At 40.0% G+C, this 17,068-nt stretch overlaps 1 protein-coding gene across 9 annotated transcripts in view; it reads left to right on the forward strand.

The window, feature by feature from the left end:
• Nucleotides 1-16,599, forward strand: part of BIRC6 (baculoviral IAP repeat containing 6) — a 254,915-nt gene extending 238,316 nt beyond the window's left edge. For all 9 annotated transcript variants that reach the window (XM_023216393.1, XM_023216386.2, XM_023216391.2 and 6 more), the window contains 4 exons: nucleotides 594-671; nucleotides 5,301-5,489; nucleotides 9,163-9,297; nucleotides 15,442-16,599. In XM_023216393.1, coding sequence (XP_023072161.1) covers nucleotides 594-671; nucleotides 5,301-5,489; nucleotides 9,163-9,297; nucleotides 15,442-15,621 — 582 coding nt within the window. In that variant the 3' untranslated portion in view covers nucleotides 15,622-16,599. The remainder of the gene's footprint in view (nucleotides 1-593; nucleotides 672-5,300; nucleotides 5,490-9,162; nucleotides 9,298-15,441) is intronic.
• The last annotated feature ends 469 nt before the right edge of the window (nucleotides 16,600-17,068 follow it).

The raw sequence follows: 17,068 nt of genomic DNA on the forward strand, positions 1-17,068 counted from the left end.
TTTTAAGCACTCTTTTCTCTCTCTCTCTTTTTTTTTTTCTTTCTTTTTTTTTGAGACGGAGTCTTGCTCTGCCACCCAGGCTGGAGTGCAGTGGCCGGATCTCAGCTCACTACAAGCTCCGCCTCCCAGGTTAACGCCATTCTCCTGTCTCAGCCTCCCGAGTAGCTGGGACTACAGGCGCCCGCCTCGTCGCCCGGCTCGTTTTTTGTATTTTTAAGTAGAGACAGGGTTTCACCGTATTAGCCAGGATGGTCTCGATCTCCTGACCTCGTGATCCACCCGTCTCGGCCTCCCAAAGTGCTGGGATTACAGGCTTGAGCCACCGCGCCCGGCCTCTTTTTTTTTTTTTCAAAATGAAACTAGTTTATTTTCTCCAATAACTTCTGTAAATTACAAAGACAAAATACTAAACTACAGCATATAACTTTTCAATATTTAACCGGAATACTTGTAATGAATACGCATCTGGAAACAAGATAAAAGGCTACACCTCGTCAGGCATCCTACAAAAATATCTCAAGTTTTATATGCTCTGCAGCATTTCTATTAGGCACTCTTTTTTCAGTTCTGTTGACGCTTTTTTCCTTTGTCAGGTTTGTTTAAGCATCTTAAACACGTGGCATGGAAGACCAGAAGAGAAGTGGAATCCTCAGACCTCAAGCTTTTTGCAAGTAAACAAAATTTCTCTGACATTTTCACTTAAGAAATAAAGAACTGTGTAGTATTTTTAAAAATTTTTAGTGACCAAGAATATAGTAAACCCAAAAAAAGATAGATTACTAGGAAATACATATTAAATAGCTTATAGGTGAGAAATTAGCATAGTGGAGTCTCATCTTATATGTAATCTAAAATCTCAAGTTGGGACATAAAACAAAAATAGAGTTTAGCCAAAACTCCCTTCAAAAAAAATACCAGGCCAGGCGCAGTGCCCGCTGTTTTTTCTGTGTTTCTTGATTTCGGTTCCTGAACAGATTATGAGAGCCTCTTATAGTTGTGCAGATGCTAACATGAAACTAAAAAAGGAGAGGGGGTCAGATGTGTTGGCACAGCACTTTGGGAGGCTGAGATGGGTGGATCATTTGAGGTCAGGAGTTCGAGACCAGCTTGACCAACATGGTGAGACCCCCATCTCTACTAAAAATACAAAATACAATTAGCCAGACGAGGTGTTGTATGCCTATAATCCCAGCTAGTAGGAGGCCGAGGCAGGAGAATCGCTGGAACCTGGGAGGAGGAGGTTGCATTGAGCTGAGATCACGGCACTCCACTCTAGCCTGAGTGACAGAGGGAGACTCTATCTGAAAAATAAAAAGCAATCAATAAAAAGGAGAGGAACAGTAAATTTGGCCTGTCAATAAAAGTCTTTACTCTGAAAATATCAACAAATTGACTCAAATCAGTGAGCCTACATTATGGATTGAAAATAAATACTGATTATTATTACATCAATGTAAATATATGTATATATAATATATATAATATATGTTTTTATGTTAATTACCAATTGATTTTCGACTCAGATTCTAAGAAAACACTTTAGCCTGGTAAAAGTAAAATAAATACTATTTTTTGGTTTGATCCAAATAGCTTTTTCAGCAAAGTTCTGTTGATCAGACAATTCATGCTGGCTGCTTTTTTTTTGCATGCCTCTAATATACTTATAGAAATTATTTTTAGCCGGGCGCGGTGGCTCAAGCCTGTAATCCCAGCACTTTGGGAGGCCGAGACGGGTGGATCACGAGGTCAGGAGATCAAGACCATCCTGGCTAACCCGGTGAAACCCCGTCTCTACTAAAAAATACAAAAAACTAGCCGGGCGAGGTGGCGGGCGCCTGTAGTCCCAGCTACTCAGGAGGCTGAGGCAGGAGAATGGCGGTAACCCAGGAGGCGGAGCTTGCAGTGAGCTGAGATCGGGCCACTGCACTCCAGCCTGGGCGACAGAGCGAGACTCCGTCTCAAAAAAAAAAAAAAAAAAAAAAAAAAAGAAATTATTTTTAGTGCAGAATTGATTTTGTTCTGTAGTTTAAAGTTTATTTAATTTTCTCATTCATCCTGTAACACAAGTAGATCTGATGCCCATTTTACAGATGATGAAAATATAGGTTCTAAATGTACAGATAACTATACTGTGATCCCTATGACTTCAAATATTTTACACTGTTTCTCAAGCCTAAAGTTTTATTTTATAATACTGAAAAATCAGATTTTTTTAAAAGAGGAAATCCTTCATCCCAAGGGTTTACTGTTTCTCTGCTTATTTCCTGCCTCTAGTAAAATGTAGTGTACATTAAAATGACTGTCCAGTTCAGACAATCCAGGGTCCAGAAATTTCCTAAAATGTGTATTATCGCTATTAAATAGCTAAGTTCACTATTGAAAAATAAAGTGGCATTTATGCTCTTCCTAAAAGGTAATGTCTGCTGGGCCACCCAGTGGTAAGATAACCCATGTCATAAAGTATTTTTTTAATTTAATTGCAGGAAGTATTGGTCTCTGATAATGAATCTTTTGTTGTTACTCTTATCAAATACAAACTTTATATTTTTCTCTCTTAGCAGACAATAAATTATAGCCACATTTGTTTCTCAGATGTAATTTTTTGTTCCTTTTTTCTGGTACACAAAACCCTCATTCTTTTTTGTTTAACTTTTGTTTTAAGTTCAGGGGTTCCACTGCAGGTTTGTTACGTGGGTAAACTCACGTCACAAGGGTTTGCTATACAGATTATTTTGTCACCCAAGTACTAAGCTTAGTACACAGTAGTTTTATTTTTTTTTCTTTTTTCTTTCTCTTTTTCTTTTCTTTTCTTTTCTTTTTTTTTTTTTTTTGAGACAGGGTCTCACTCTGTGGCCCAGGCTGGGCACCATCTTGGCTCACTACAACCTCTGCGTCTCGGGTTGAAGCTATCCTTCCACCTTAGCCTCCTGAGTAGCTGAGATCACAGACACGCACCACCACACCTGGCTAATTTTTGTAGTTTTAGTAGTGACAGGGTTTCACCATGCTGACCAGGATGGCCTTGAGCCCCTGATCTCAAGTGATCTGTCTGCCTCAGCCTCCCAAAAGTGTTAGGATTACAGGCGTTAGCCAACGCGCCCAGCCGGTAGTTCTTTTTTTCTGATCTTTTCCCTCCTCCTACCTTTCGCTGTCAAATAGGCTTTATGCTTCCTTTAGTGGGCTTTACTTTGCTGTTTTAAACAAAATAGGCTGTGAATCTAAAGTAATTTTTAGATTACTCTAACTGCCTGAGATCTATAAAACCATACTGTGTATCAAAGGAGATGAGGTTAAATAAATAAATGAGTCCTTTTTTATAAATTTGTATTGGATATTTAATTTCTTTCTGTGCTTTTGTACAAAAATGCAATTATACCCTACTTATATTAACAGAAGAGGACAGTTATTTAAGAGGGAAGAGGACAGTAACTAACAACTATGCCTTGGAAAGTTATCTCAGAAGTGTCAGTAAATGTGAGATCTCTGGCTGGGCAAGGTGACTCATGCCTGTAATTTCAGCACTTTGGGAGGCAGGCAGATCATTTGAGGCCTGGAGTTCAAGAACAGACTGGCCAATATGGAGAAACCCATCTCTACTAAAAATACAAAAATTAGTGGGATGGGGTCACAGGCACCTGTAACCCCAGCTACTCGGGAGGCTGAGGCAGGAGAATTGCTTGAACCCGGGAGGCAGAGGTTGCAGTGAGCTGAGATCGCACCACTGCACTCCAACCTGAGCAACAAAGCAAGACATTGTCTCAAATAAATAAATAAATAAATAAAAATTAAAAATATGAGATCTTTGTCTCAGAAATAATATGAATTAAAATTTTTCCCATAGTTGACCTTGGCATCAGTATGGTCACTTCAGGTCATATTTAACCCTTTCTGTTTTGGGTCAAATATATTACTTTTGAATACTCATTTTTAAAGTTCTCTTTAACTTTGACTTATAAGATGCATATCCATGGGACTCTTTACTCATTGTGCCTAACAGTGTAATTGCTGTTCTTTTTCATTTATGAATTGGGTAGATAATATCTGATGTTTTTCTGCCTTCAAAGATGTTACTTTATTGACTTCTGTAGATCTATTAACTGGAAATACTGTATTAGCTAGAAATCACCTCTGTTAATATATGTTACATCTGGAGAAATAAGCCTTCTGGTAAATAAGTGGTGGGTTGGAAGTGGTCTTAGAACCATAAGACCATCTCATCTATCAGAATTTCTGGCTGGGTGCGATGGCTCACGCCTGTAATCCCAGCACTTTGGGAGGCCAAGGTGGGCGGATCACCTGAGGTCAGAAGTTTGAGACCAGCCTGGCCAACATGGCAAAACCCCATCTCTACTAAAAATTCAAAAAAATATTAGCCGGGCTTGGTGACGATGCACGCCTGTAGTCCCAGCTACTTGAGAGGCTGAGGAAGGAGAATTGCTTGAACCCAGGAGACAGAGGATGCAACGAACCAAGATTGTACCATTGCACTGCAGCCTGGGCAACAGAGCAAGACTCCATCTCAAAGAAATAAAATAAAATAAGAATTTCTAATAAGGTTTTTGTGATACTGTAGCAGTTAATTTTCCTTGGAATAAAAATTTAAAATGGTCTCAGGCAGTTTTTTTCTGAGTGAGTATTGTTAAAGAGTGCATGGCTAGACTGGACACGGTGGCTGATGCCTGTAATCCCAGCACTTTGGGAGGCCGAGGCAGGCAGATCACCTGAAGTCAGGAGTTCAAAACCAGCCTGGCCAACATGATGAAACCCCGTCTCTACTAAAAATACAAAAATTAGTCGGGCGTGGTGGCAGGCACCTGTAATCCCAGCTACTCGGGAGGCTGAGACAGGAGAATCGCTTGATCTAGGAGGCGGAGGTTGCAGGGAGCCAAGGGCATGCCATTACACTCCAGCCTGGGTGACAAGAGTGAAACTCAGTCTTATTTAAAAAAAAAAAAAAAAAAAAAAGTGCATGGCTGACTTTATGCTCCTTAAGAATAGTTTGAGCAGAATGTTGGTATGAGTTGTTTACAAACAAAAATTTTTAATAAGTTCTTCATATCTATTATTATTCAAGAATTCAAGAGTAAAAACAGATGTCTAAGTGTTACTTATGGCTGTATCGTGCCTAATTTTATTTTGCTTTTATAATGAAATGTTTCAGGTTATAATCATAAACGTTGGTTTTATTGTGATAGAAATTTGTGGAAACACATATTAAAGTCTTTGTGGATAGAGCAGGATATCAGTTAACCCATAGTAAAAATGTCCCATCATAGCTGTTCTTTTCCTTTATTCTTTAGGTGTTGGTGTCTGTCCAGTCCCTTATATTAGTAGCTGAGCCTTATTTTAATGAACCGGGATACGAACGATCTAGAGGCACTCCCAGTGGCACACAGAGTTCTCGAGAATATGATGGAAACATTCGACAAGCAACAGTTAAGTGGGCAATGCTAGAACAAATCAGAAACCCTTCACCATGTTTTAAAGAGGTATGTGTTCAATAAAAGTAGTGAAATACTTTGTTAAAGACATTTTACAGTATAGCCTGGGCACGGTGGCTCATGCCTGTAATCTCAGCACTTTGGGAGGTCAAGGTAGGTGGGTCACTTGAGGTGAGGAGTTTGAGACCAGCCTGGCCAATATGGCGAAAACCCGTTCCTACTTAAAGAAAAAGAAAAATTAGCCAGGCTTGGTGGCAGGCGCCTGTAATCTCAGTTACTTGGGGGATGAGGTTGAACCTGGGAGGCGGAAGTTGCAGTGAGCTGAGATTGCATCACTGCACTGCAGCCTGGGAGACAGCAGAGCAAGACTCCATCTCAAAAAAAAAAAAAAAAAAGACATTTTATAATATAGTTTGTAAGTATTATATTTGCTTTTATATGTATCTAGTATATGAATCTGTAGGTTTTAGGGTTAATCCCAAAGATCATTAATAAGTCTGGACAATATAGCAAGACCCCATCTCTGCAAAAAGTTAAAAAATTTAACTGGGCATGGTGGCACCTGTAGTCTCAGATACTCAGTAGGCTAAGGCAGGAGGTTTGCCTGAGCCCACGAGTTTGAGGCTGCAGTAAGCTGTATTCACATCACTGCACTCCAGCCTAGGTGACAGTCTCAGAAAAAAAAAAATGGTAGTAGATAGTACAGATGAAGTACAAAACATCTGTATTCTAAACAATATCTGACTAAATTTTTGAGAACTTTTTTCCTTTCCTTTCGTTTTCCTCTCCTCTCCCTCTCCTCTCCCTCTCCTCTGCTTTACTTTCCTCCTGTCCCGTTCTGTTTCGTTCTCTTCGCCCAGGTGCAATGGCATGATCTTGGCTCACTGCAAGCTCCACCTCCCAAGTTCAAGCGATTCTCCTGCCTCAGCCTCCCAATTAGCTGGGATTACAGGCAGGTGCCACCATGCCTGGCTAATATTTTTGTAGTTTTAGTAGAGACGGGGTTTCACCATGTTGGCCAGGCTGATCTCCAACTCCTGACCTCAGGTGATCCACCTGCCTTGGCCTCCCAAAGTGCTGGGATTACAAACGTGAGCCACCGCTCCTGGCCTATTCTTTATTTTTATTAGTTACCATTCTACTAGCAAACTCTCCAAATATGTTTCTGAAATATTTCTCATAAAACTGTTTTTTATTGAAGATGGTTTCTAAATTTGTCTTGCAAATAGAAATTTTGCCCTTATACTAATGTGTATATATAAGGAGAATGCCATTTCTTTTTTTTTCTTTTTTTTTTTTTTTTGAGACTAGGCTTTGCTCTGTTGCCCATGCTGGAATACAGTGGCGGAATCTTGGCTCACTGCACCCTCCGCCTCCCCGGTTCAAGTGATTCTCGTGCCTCAGCCTCCCAAATAGCTGGGACTATATGCACACACCGCCACAACTGGCTAATCTTTTTGTATTTTTTAGTAGGGACCAGGTTTCACCATGTTGGCCAGGCTAGTCTCAAATGCCTGACCTCAGGTGATCCACCCGCCTTGGCCTTCCAGAGTGTTGGAATTACAGGCGTGAGCCACTGCGCCTGGCCACATTTCCTTTTCTTTAGGAAAAAATTGGATGATATGAGTTTCCAAAACCTGTATTAATATACTGAAGTGGTTTTTTTCACTTCATCCTGAAATGTTGCTCTGTGTGTGTGTCTGTGTGTGTGTGTAACTCTTTGCCTATGATTAGTTGTCTCTCCATAGTGTGCCTAAATACAGTTATACTTTTCACCTGCCATATCAAATTACTTTAGCATCACAACTTGCTGTAGTTGTGTCCAGAAACATTTTTCTTTCTTAAAATTGTTTCACTTGATCATTAATTTCTTAAATTGTGCTGGAAAGTTAACATTTTAGAGAAAAAAAATGGCATATTTACCTGACATAAAATTGATCTTGAATATAACTATTCAGATATTCTGCATGAATACTATGAAGCCTTCTTCTTTATCAGATGGCACTGATGAATATTTATTTTTCTTTGGCTTTTGCTGTTACTGAGTAAATTTATATTCCAGTGTCTTTTGAATGACAAAGTTAGATACATTACTTTTGCAAAGATCGCACCACTACACTCAAGCCTGGGCAGCAGAGTGAGACTCTGTCTCAAAAAAAAAAAAAAAAAAGTAATTTGTTTTATGCATATCATTTTTTTCAGGAAGGATAAACACAGGGAACTCAGAGAAGGGAATGACATTTACAGAAAGCAAATATGTATCATTTGAGACAATTCATCTTTCTCAGTCTTTAGAACCTAGCTTGCATTAAAGGCGCCACTCCTTGGCCATGTATGCTTTCCCAGTTTTCCTAATCAAATGCCACTCACTACTCTTTGAATGCCCTGGGCTTTTTGTTTTTGTTTATTGTTGTTCTTTAAAATATATTTTTCTGGTACATTCACCTCCCATCTGATTTTGTTATCACTGTTCTTCATTTAAAGCTGTGTCATACTTCTGTATCCCAGAGGCTTCAAACCCAATAACTATTAAAAGTGATGGGATCATATTGGTGTTTGACATTCATTCCCAGAGCTTTCTAGTGATTTTCCCTTTGTAGGTTTGATTGTCTGTTCTTTAGGGCAGACATGCTCCCTGGGCACTGCTCAACCAGAATACAGAGTAATGTTTCCAAATTGATAATTGTTTTCTAGTTTAAATTTGTCAGAAATAGACTCTTACTACTATATGTTGGTAGAAATTTTACTCAGTTTTTCAAAGATAGAATTTAAAAATCACAAATGTAAACCACAGTAATAATAAGGAAATTTAACTTCTTAAAATAAAATCCTATCTATAAATTAAACAGAAGATAAAATTAAGCAAGTAAGAATAGTGCCATTTCTGGGGGATCCATTTCTGGGGATTTCTGTGTGAATGTCTTTGGCATTTAGAATATACTTAGAAAGAACTTAGAATGTTCTTTGAGTTATCTTTTAAAATCTTTTTCTCCTGGTTACTTATTTATTTGCATTTGCCTTCTGAATATATTGTATCATATGTGTCTTGTGGTCTCTGAACAGGATTAATTTTCCAAGTGTCTGACCGGGATTGTACACTCTTTTCTGCTATAAATCTCTCCCCTCCCCTTCCTTTCCCTCCCCTCCCGTCCCCTCAAGTCTTGCTCTGTCGCCCAGGCCGGAGTGCAGTGATGGGATCTCGGCTCACTGCGACCTCTGCCTCCTGGGTTCAAGCGAGTCTCCTGCCTTAGCCTACCAAGTAGCTGACAATACAGGTGCCCGCCACCATGCCTGGCTAATTTTTGTATGTTTAGTTTCACCATATTGGCCAGGCTGGTCTCGAACTCCTGACCTTGTGATCTGCCTGCCTCGACCTACCAAAATGCTGGGATTACAGGCATGAGCCACCGCACCAGGCCATAAATTTCATATATATGTATTTCAACACATATCATCTCAAATCATGAGCTTGATTTTTCCCTGCTAATATTGTAGAGTTGATTAAATTGAGTTTTATGGAGAGAAAAACATTGCAATGTCTGTATATTTATTTCTTTAAATGTATTTGTAATAATATTCTAAATACTAATTAAAATGTATAGTATACATATATTTATTTAAGTGTATTTATAATACATTTTATTTCCTTGTAATTTCATTTACTGTGTCTTTTAAATTTGACTGTAAACACTGCTTGTTCTCCTGCTTACTTTTCCTCAAGGTAATACACAAACATTTTTACTTGAAAAGAGTTGAGATAATGGCCCAGTGTGAGGAGTGGATTGCGGATATCCAGCAGTACAGCAGTGATAAGCGGGTAGGCAGGACTATGTCTCACCATGCAGCAGCTCTCAAGGTGAGTAAGCCTTTCTAACATGAGCCTTGTTGCTTTAAGAGTTGTGTAATTATTGACAGAACCATGCCTACCAGAAGATAAGGGGAGGGAGGGAATTAAAGAAACATAATATTTATTTTCAGTTCAGAGGAATAAATTGTTACTCAGAAGTCTATAGAAAAGATACCTTTTTTTTTTTTTTTGCTAGTAGATTGACAGTTCCTAAAATAAAAAGTGGGTCCAAGGACTGAGTCAGCAGAGTTTTGTAAAGTTCCTTGAAGATAATGATGACAAGATGTGCTCCATGAATGCCTTTTCCTTTTTCTTTTTTTCTTTGGAGACTGTATTTCACTCTGTTGTCCCGGCCTAGAGTGCAGTGGTGGCATCATGACTGACTCTCTGTAACCTTGAACTCCTGGGTTTAAGCAGTCCTCCCACCTCAGCTTCCCATGTAGCTGGGACTACAGGCAGCTGCCACAGTGCCCAGCTAAATTTTTTTATTTTCAGTTTTGTAGAGGGGCTCTCACCCTGTTTCCTAGGTTAGGCTCAAGTGATCCTCCCACCTCAGCCACCCAAATCACTGGGATTATAGGCATGAGCAACCGTGCCAGACTTGAAGGACTTCTTTTATTCCCTTAGTCTTTCCCTAGGCCTCCTGCCTTCCATCTTTTTATTACTTAGAGGGATGAGGGAGATGTGAGTTGCAGATTCTCCCTCAGCTGATGGTGGCAGTGGCTGTGTTAAGGGGAACAAGCAATTGTTTTCAATTTGGACGTTCACAGAGTGGAAATGTGAAATGTGATGGTTTGGAAGATTTTGTGTCTACCCATGGAGATCTTTCTTTGTAACAGCTTTCCTTTTTTCCTGCATCTGAATGTCTTTCTCATTTCATCCTCCACCAATATCCTCCCTTTTTCTATCTTCAGGTTTTTCTATTTCTAATTGTTATCTTCTAATTTTAAAGCTGTCTTCACTTCAAGCAACTAGTTGATGATAAGGATTTGTTAGTTTTTTAGGTGTGATTTTTTAAAAGATCCCTATCTTTTCAGGACATGTACAGAAATATTTGTGAATGACAAAGTGTATGATGTCTGGGATTTACTTCAAAATAAAATGAGAAGGAGAAAGTCTGGGGATATAGATGAAAGAAGATGGGCCATGAGTTGATAATGGTTGAAGCTGTGTGATGGATACATGGGAGTTCATTGTACTCTTCTACCCACTTCTGTATATGTTTGAATTTTTTCACTATAAAAATGTTTTTAAAAAGAGAGAAAAACACTTGCAGAAAATTTCCCTAAGCTACTTCTATTTTGCCTCTATTATTATGAAACAGATTGTCTTCTTTCACCCTCAGACTATAGCAGTTGATGCTTCTTGCCTCCATTTTTTAACCTTTGTCTCACTAATCAACCTTTTGCAGTTTTAATTCTGTTTTACCAAAGTTACCTTGTCTCCAGTTCTCAAAGCGAGTGACCCTGGCTCACTTCTCTATTCACTTCGTGTGCTCTCCCTCCTCCAGGCTTTTATACATGCTTGCTCACCTCCATTCGTATTTCAGCTTAAATTTCACTTCATGGAACCCTGCCTTGACTGGTTTGTTTGTTTGTTTGTTTTTGAGACGCTCTCTCTCTCTGCCACTCAGGCGTGATCTTGGCTCACTGCATCTTCCGCCTCCCTTGTTCAAGCGTTTCATCTGCCTCAGCCTCCTGAGTAGCTGGGATTACAGGCGTCTGCCACCAGACCCAGCTAATTTTTGTATTTTTATTTTGTTTTCTTTTCCCTTCCTTCCTTCCTTCTTTTCTTTCTTCCTCTTTCTTTTTCTTTCTCTTTCTTTCTTTTCTTTCCTTCCTCCCTCCCTCCCTCCTTTCTCCCTCTCTCTCTCTCTCTCTCTCTCTCTCTCCCTCCCCCTCCCCTTCTCTCCTTCTGTGCCTACCTGTTAAAACACTGATAACATTTGCCTCATGTTTGTCTTTTGTAGTATACTTTTCATCTGTAGACTATCTTGGCCTTTCTGCTTACACTCTTAATCCTTTCAGTATGTTTTCCTTTTTCTCTTTTCCTGAGCAGTTGTTTACCTGAGGCTTACATTTTGGCCTTCAGAACGATTTTTTTTTCTCTTTCTGTTTTTTCTTCATTGTATCTGTAACCCTGACTTTGGCCATTTACTCTCTAAAAGTGACACTTCAAACTGTTGTCGGCTCTTAGCTTTCTCTTGAATTGTATTACTGACATTTTTTACATAGATGCTCTGTCATCATCTCCTTAAAGGAGATTTTCCTCAAATCAAGTTTTCTAGTTTTCTATTTACTTAATTTTACTTGATTTTAAACCATTGTTCTCTTAGAATCTTCAAGTATTATGTATCTTATCCTTTATCCAGCACCCCTGGTCAGTACTAGGTCCTGTCAGTATTACTTCATGAGGGGACTGTCCCTCTCCCCAACTCATGATTTCTGTTGAGTTCCCACAGCCTTGTCTGTTTGTCCAGCTTCCTTGTACCAGGTTCTCCCCCTTTCAGTTCCTCCTTTAGTGCATTACCAGGCTGATCTTCCCCAAATATCTATTTAGATATGTTTTTCACTTATACAAAACTGGCTCAAGTCCAGCTTCTTTTCATTCAGTCTCTTGCTTATATCCACATACCTTTATTTCTTCTGTGTCACTGTCACCTGGAATTTTCCATCTCTGAATTAATCCAAATTTGTATCATTTTAATTATACATTTGCTGTTGAGTGCTGCACAAGAAATGTACATAATTGGCCAGGCACAGTGGCTCACGCCTATAATCCCAATACTTTGGGAGACCAAGGCGGGCGGATCACTTCTGGTCAGGAGTTCAAGACCAGGCCGACCAACGTGGTATAACCCCAACTCTACTAAAAAAAAATACAAAAATTACTCAAGTGTGGTGGCTTATGCCTGTAGTCCCAACTTTTGGGGAGGCTGAGGCAGGAGAATCACCTGAACCTAGGAGGTGAAGGTTGCAGTGAGCCGAGATTGCGCCATTGCTCTCTAGCCTGGGCAACAAGGGTGCAAAATTCCCTCTTAAAAAATAGATAAAAAGAAAGAAAAGTATGTAGTTGTTTAGCTTGATTCCACAATAAAATCATAGTATCCCTGTATTAGACTGTTCTTGCATTGCTATAAAGAAATCCTTGAGACTGGGTAATTTATAACAAAAAGACATTCAGTGGACCCATGGTTCTGTAGGCTGTACAGGAAGCATGGAGCTGGCACTTACTCCGCTTCTGAAGAGGCCTCAGGACCTTTTACTCATGGCGGAAGACGAAGCAGAATCAAGAAGGAGTAGGGGCATGGGAGGTGCCACACTTTACAACAACCAGATCTCGTGATAATTCACTCACTATCTCAGGACAGCACCAGTCCAGGAGGAAACTGTCCCCATGATCCCCATTTCTCTCCCCTCTAACACAGGGATTACATTTCAACATGAGATTTGGGCAGGGACAAATATCCAAACTAGCTCAATCCCCAGCCTTAACTGGGTCCTCATGATTGCCAGATTTTTCTTTCTCCTTCCCTAGTTAGTGTTTTCACCTGTTGTCCACAGTGGAAGGAAAATCAAGGCTAGGGAAATTTTCACTTACCGGCATGTAAATATGCTTTGAAACTTTGCAAATAGCTGCAAAGTATAGTTGTTTTTTTCCTATTTGTGTGTCTTATAATTTCAGCCAGAATTTTAAACTCCATAAGCTTAAAGATTTTATCCTCATTCTACTCATTGCCTTTTGTTGTTGGTATTTAACACAGTGTCTCATAAATAAAAATTGTTCTATAAATGTTATTTAGCTAATTTTCAAAGTCAGCTGTTAACACTATTTATTTTTATTTTTTATTTATTTTATTTTATTATATTTTATTTTATTTTGTTTTATTTTATTTTTGAGATGGAGCCTCGCTCTGTTGCCAGGCTGGAGTGCAGTAGTGAGATCTCAGCTCACTGCAACCTCTGCCTCCCTGGTTCAAGTGATACTCCTGCCTCAACCTCCCGAGTACCTGGGACTACAGGTGCACACCACCACAACCAGCTAATTTTTGTATTTTTTTTTTTTTTTTTTTTGAGACGGAGTCTCGCTCTGTCGCCCAGGCTAGAGTGCAGTGGCCGGATCTCAGCTCACCGCAACCTCTGCCTCCCGGGTTCACACCATTCTCCTGCCTCAGCCTCCCGAGTGGCTGGGACCACAGGCGCCCGCCACCTCACCCGGCTAATTTTTTGTATTTTTAGTAGAGACGGGGTTTCACCGTGTTAGCCAGGAGGGTCTCGATCTCCTGACCTCGTGATCCGCCCGTCTCGGCCTCCCAAAGTGCTGGGATTACAGGCTTGAGCCACCGCGCCTGGCCTAATTTTTGTATTTTTAGTAGAGTTGGGGTTTCACCATGTTGACCAGGATGGTCTCGATCTCTTGACCTCGTGAGCTGCCTGCCACGGCCTCCCAAAGTGCTGGGATTACAGGCGTGAGCCAGCCACCACGCCTGGTCGACACAATTTTAAAAGCCTTTGGTGTGATTATTTAAGGTCATTTCTCTCTCACCAGAAAATTATGAACCAAATCTTTGCATGTGTAGACAACCACGCACTCCCAATTAACATGCCTATATCCTTCTCTAAGTTGCAATATAGAGCAAAGCAAAGTTTATTTAATCTCTATAGATCTTCTTTTTAACTTAATTTTTTAAAAAAATTCTAATGATAGGCTGGGTGCAGTGGTTCACACCTGTAATCCCAGCACTTTGGGTGTCTGAGGCAGGCGGATTGCTTGAGATTAGGAGTTCGAGACCAGCCTGGCCAAGAAGGCAAAACCCCGTCTCTACCAAAAACACAAAAAAATTAGCTGGGCATGGTGGTGCACGCCTGTAATACCAGTTGATCGGGAGGCTGAGGCACGAGAATTGCTTGCATCTGGGAGGTAGAGTTTGCGGTGAGCTGAGATTGTGCCTCTGTACTCTAGCATGGGTGACACAGTGAGGTCTTGTCTCAAAAAAAAAAAAATTCTAATGATAAAATTATTTCTAAGGTTTATTCTGAGCATTAAGTGAAGTGGGAAAATTAGTGTGAACATTTGCAGACATTTTACATATGGCCTACTACCTGATAAATATTTTTTTCATTCGCTAAAGTATCAGTGGATTTATTTTAATTTATGGACTTGTCTTTCTCTCAAAAATATTTAGACAGAGTCAGCATGTATGACAAATCAAGGGATTACGGTGTTTAATTTGAAAGAGTGTATAGGCTGGGCACAGTGGCTCACACCTGCAATCCCAGCTCTTTGGGAGGTCAGGGCAGGTGGATCGCTTGAGACCAACCTGGGCAAAATGGCGAAACCCCATCTGTATAAAAACTTAGCTAGGCATGGTATCTCATTCCTGTAGTCCCAACTACTTGGGAGCCTGAGGTGGGAGGATTGCTTAAGCCCAGGAGGTTGAGGCTGCATGAGCTGTGATTGTGCCATAGCTCTCCACCCTGAATGACAAAACAAACCTATCTTAAAACAAAATAAAAGAATATATATATCTAGTCTGGGTGCGTTGGCTCACGCCTGTAATCGCAGCACTTTGGGAGGCCGAGGCAGGTGGATGACACGGTCAAGAGATTGAGACCAGCCTGGCCAAGATGGTGAAACCCTGTCTCTACTAAAGATAAAAAAATTAGCTGGGCATGGTGGCGCATGCCTGTAGTCCCAGCTATTCGGAAGACTGAGGCAAGAGAATGATGTGAACCTGGGAGGTGGAGGTTGCAAAGAGCTGAGATCACGCCACTGCGCTCCAGCCTGGGCAACAGAGCAAGACTCCGTCTCAAAAATAAATAAATAAATAAATAAATAAAAGAGTATATGTATATAATAATGTCCTTTAAGTTGTCAGTAATGCTATTTCTGTGATAGCTTGGGAACATGCGTAGGATCTACTGGTAGATTACTGACGTCTTTTCAGCAACATCAGTTACTTTGAGGTTAAGGATTCTTGTCAGTTTTGCTTACTACCTGCTATATCAAGTGCCTCTACCAGTGGCTTGCACATGGGGGGGCTCAGTAAACATTTGTAGGCTTAATGCTTTGGGCTTTGTTAAAATTCAGTTCCTGCCTCAATGATGTGCTAGAGGGTTTACAGTTCTAACGTTAGTTCTTTTTCCTGCATAGCGTCACACTGCTCAGCTTCGTGAAGAGTTGCTAAAACTTCCCTGCCCTGAAGGCTTGGATCCTGACACTGACGATGCCCCAGAGGTGTGCAGGACCACAACAGGTGCTGAGGAGACTCTAATGCACGATCAGGTTAAACCCAGCAGCAGCAAAGAACTCCCCAGTGACTTCCAGTTATGAGCTGCATTGACATGGACTTCATAGACACAAAGGCTTCGAAGCACAAGCCAAATATGTCAATATTTGTATGTAAGAAACTAATTATGTAATAGGTAATGAAACTGAAACTATACTATGCCCTTAAGGAGATCCAGTTTAATTCAAGGTGATCTTTTATTTACCTGTACAGGATTGTAAACTTTTTTGTGCTTTTATTTTTCAATTGTGAGAACCACTGATTGGTATGTTCTACAAATTTGTGTATACAAAGAAATGGATAAATCACTGCTATATAAGGGAAACTACCTTAGGAAAGAATGTTTACTGAATGTTTATTTTATTTTATTTTTTTTTACTGTAGAGTGAGGGGTTGTTAACAAAGAATATATATTGGTCATTCTTACAACTACTATTTAAAGTCAGCAACTTTTCACTGAATTTGATAGATTTTATGTTTGGCCATATCTTCATGCTCACATTTGATTTCTGAAGACCTCCTACATACACTTCAATAAAAGTTAAATGGACATACTCCCTCTTTTTTGATTTACTGGTACATTTTTAAAATAATAAATCTGCCATAAAATGCATTATATCTGGAGACTTGCACTTGTATGGATGAATTTATTACATTCAACATATTTAATTTTATGCCTTCTAATTCTAAGATGCAGAAAAAAATAAATGAACATGATTTTATTCTATGCCAACATTTGGGCCTCTGAATGTATCTGTTATTTGAATTTAAGTATTTGAAAAGGAATGGTCAATTTGAAAGTCATTCTAAACTGATTTTTTTTTCTAAAGGGCTTCTTTTTTCCTGGACTATGTGGTTTTATGACTAAAGTCACATGTATGTATTAAACATTGAGGCTCTGTAGAGGAGAGAGGGTGTACCTCTCTGGTGCTGTTACAGTACATTCTGTACCTGCCATACAGGCTCATTTTCATGCAAATTCTTCCTAGAGCCAAATAAATAAAGACTTAGGTAAATTAGTATGTCTTGTTTCTAAACCCCTTTGCCATGGTGTGAAATGCTATTTCTATAAAGAATTGAACACTTTCAAGACTGAAGCATGGGAAAACAAAGGATGTTTTCCCAAGACCAGTTACCGCAGGGGAAAGGCTAAGGTGATCCTTGACAGTATTTTTATAAAAGTGGCGGCCGTGCACGGTGGCTCACGCCTGTAATCCCAGCACTTTGGGAGGCCGAGGCAGGCAGATCTCCTGAGGTCAGGAGTCTGAGACAAGCCTGGCTAATGTGGTGAAATCATGTCTCTATAAAAACACAAAAATTAGCCAGGCATGGTGGTACATGCCTGGAATCCCAGCTACTCAGGAGCTGAGGCAGGAGCTGGAGCTGAGACCTGAATCTGGAGCTAACCAGGAGAAGCTGTATTCTGAAAGGCTAATTGCTCTCTGAAGAAAAAGGGGATCTTGGAGAAATGATACTCTCTTATGTACGAAG

Source organism: Piliocolobus tephrosceles, chromosome 15 (genome assembly GCF_002776525.5).
Source record: "Piliocolobus tephrosceles isolate RC106 chromosome 15, ASM277652v3, whole genome shotgun sequence".
Taxonomy (NCBI): domain Eukaryota; kingdom Metazoa; phylum Chordata; class Mammalia; order Primates; family Cercopithecidae; genus Piliocolobus; species Piliocolobus tephrosceles.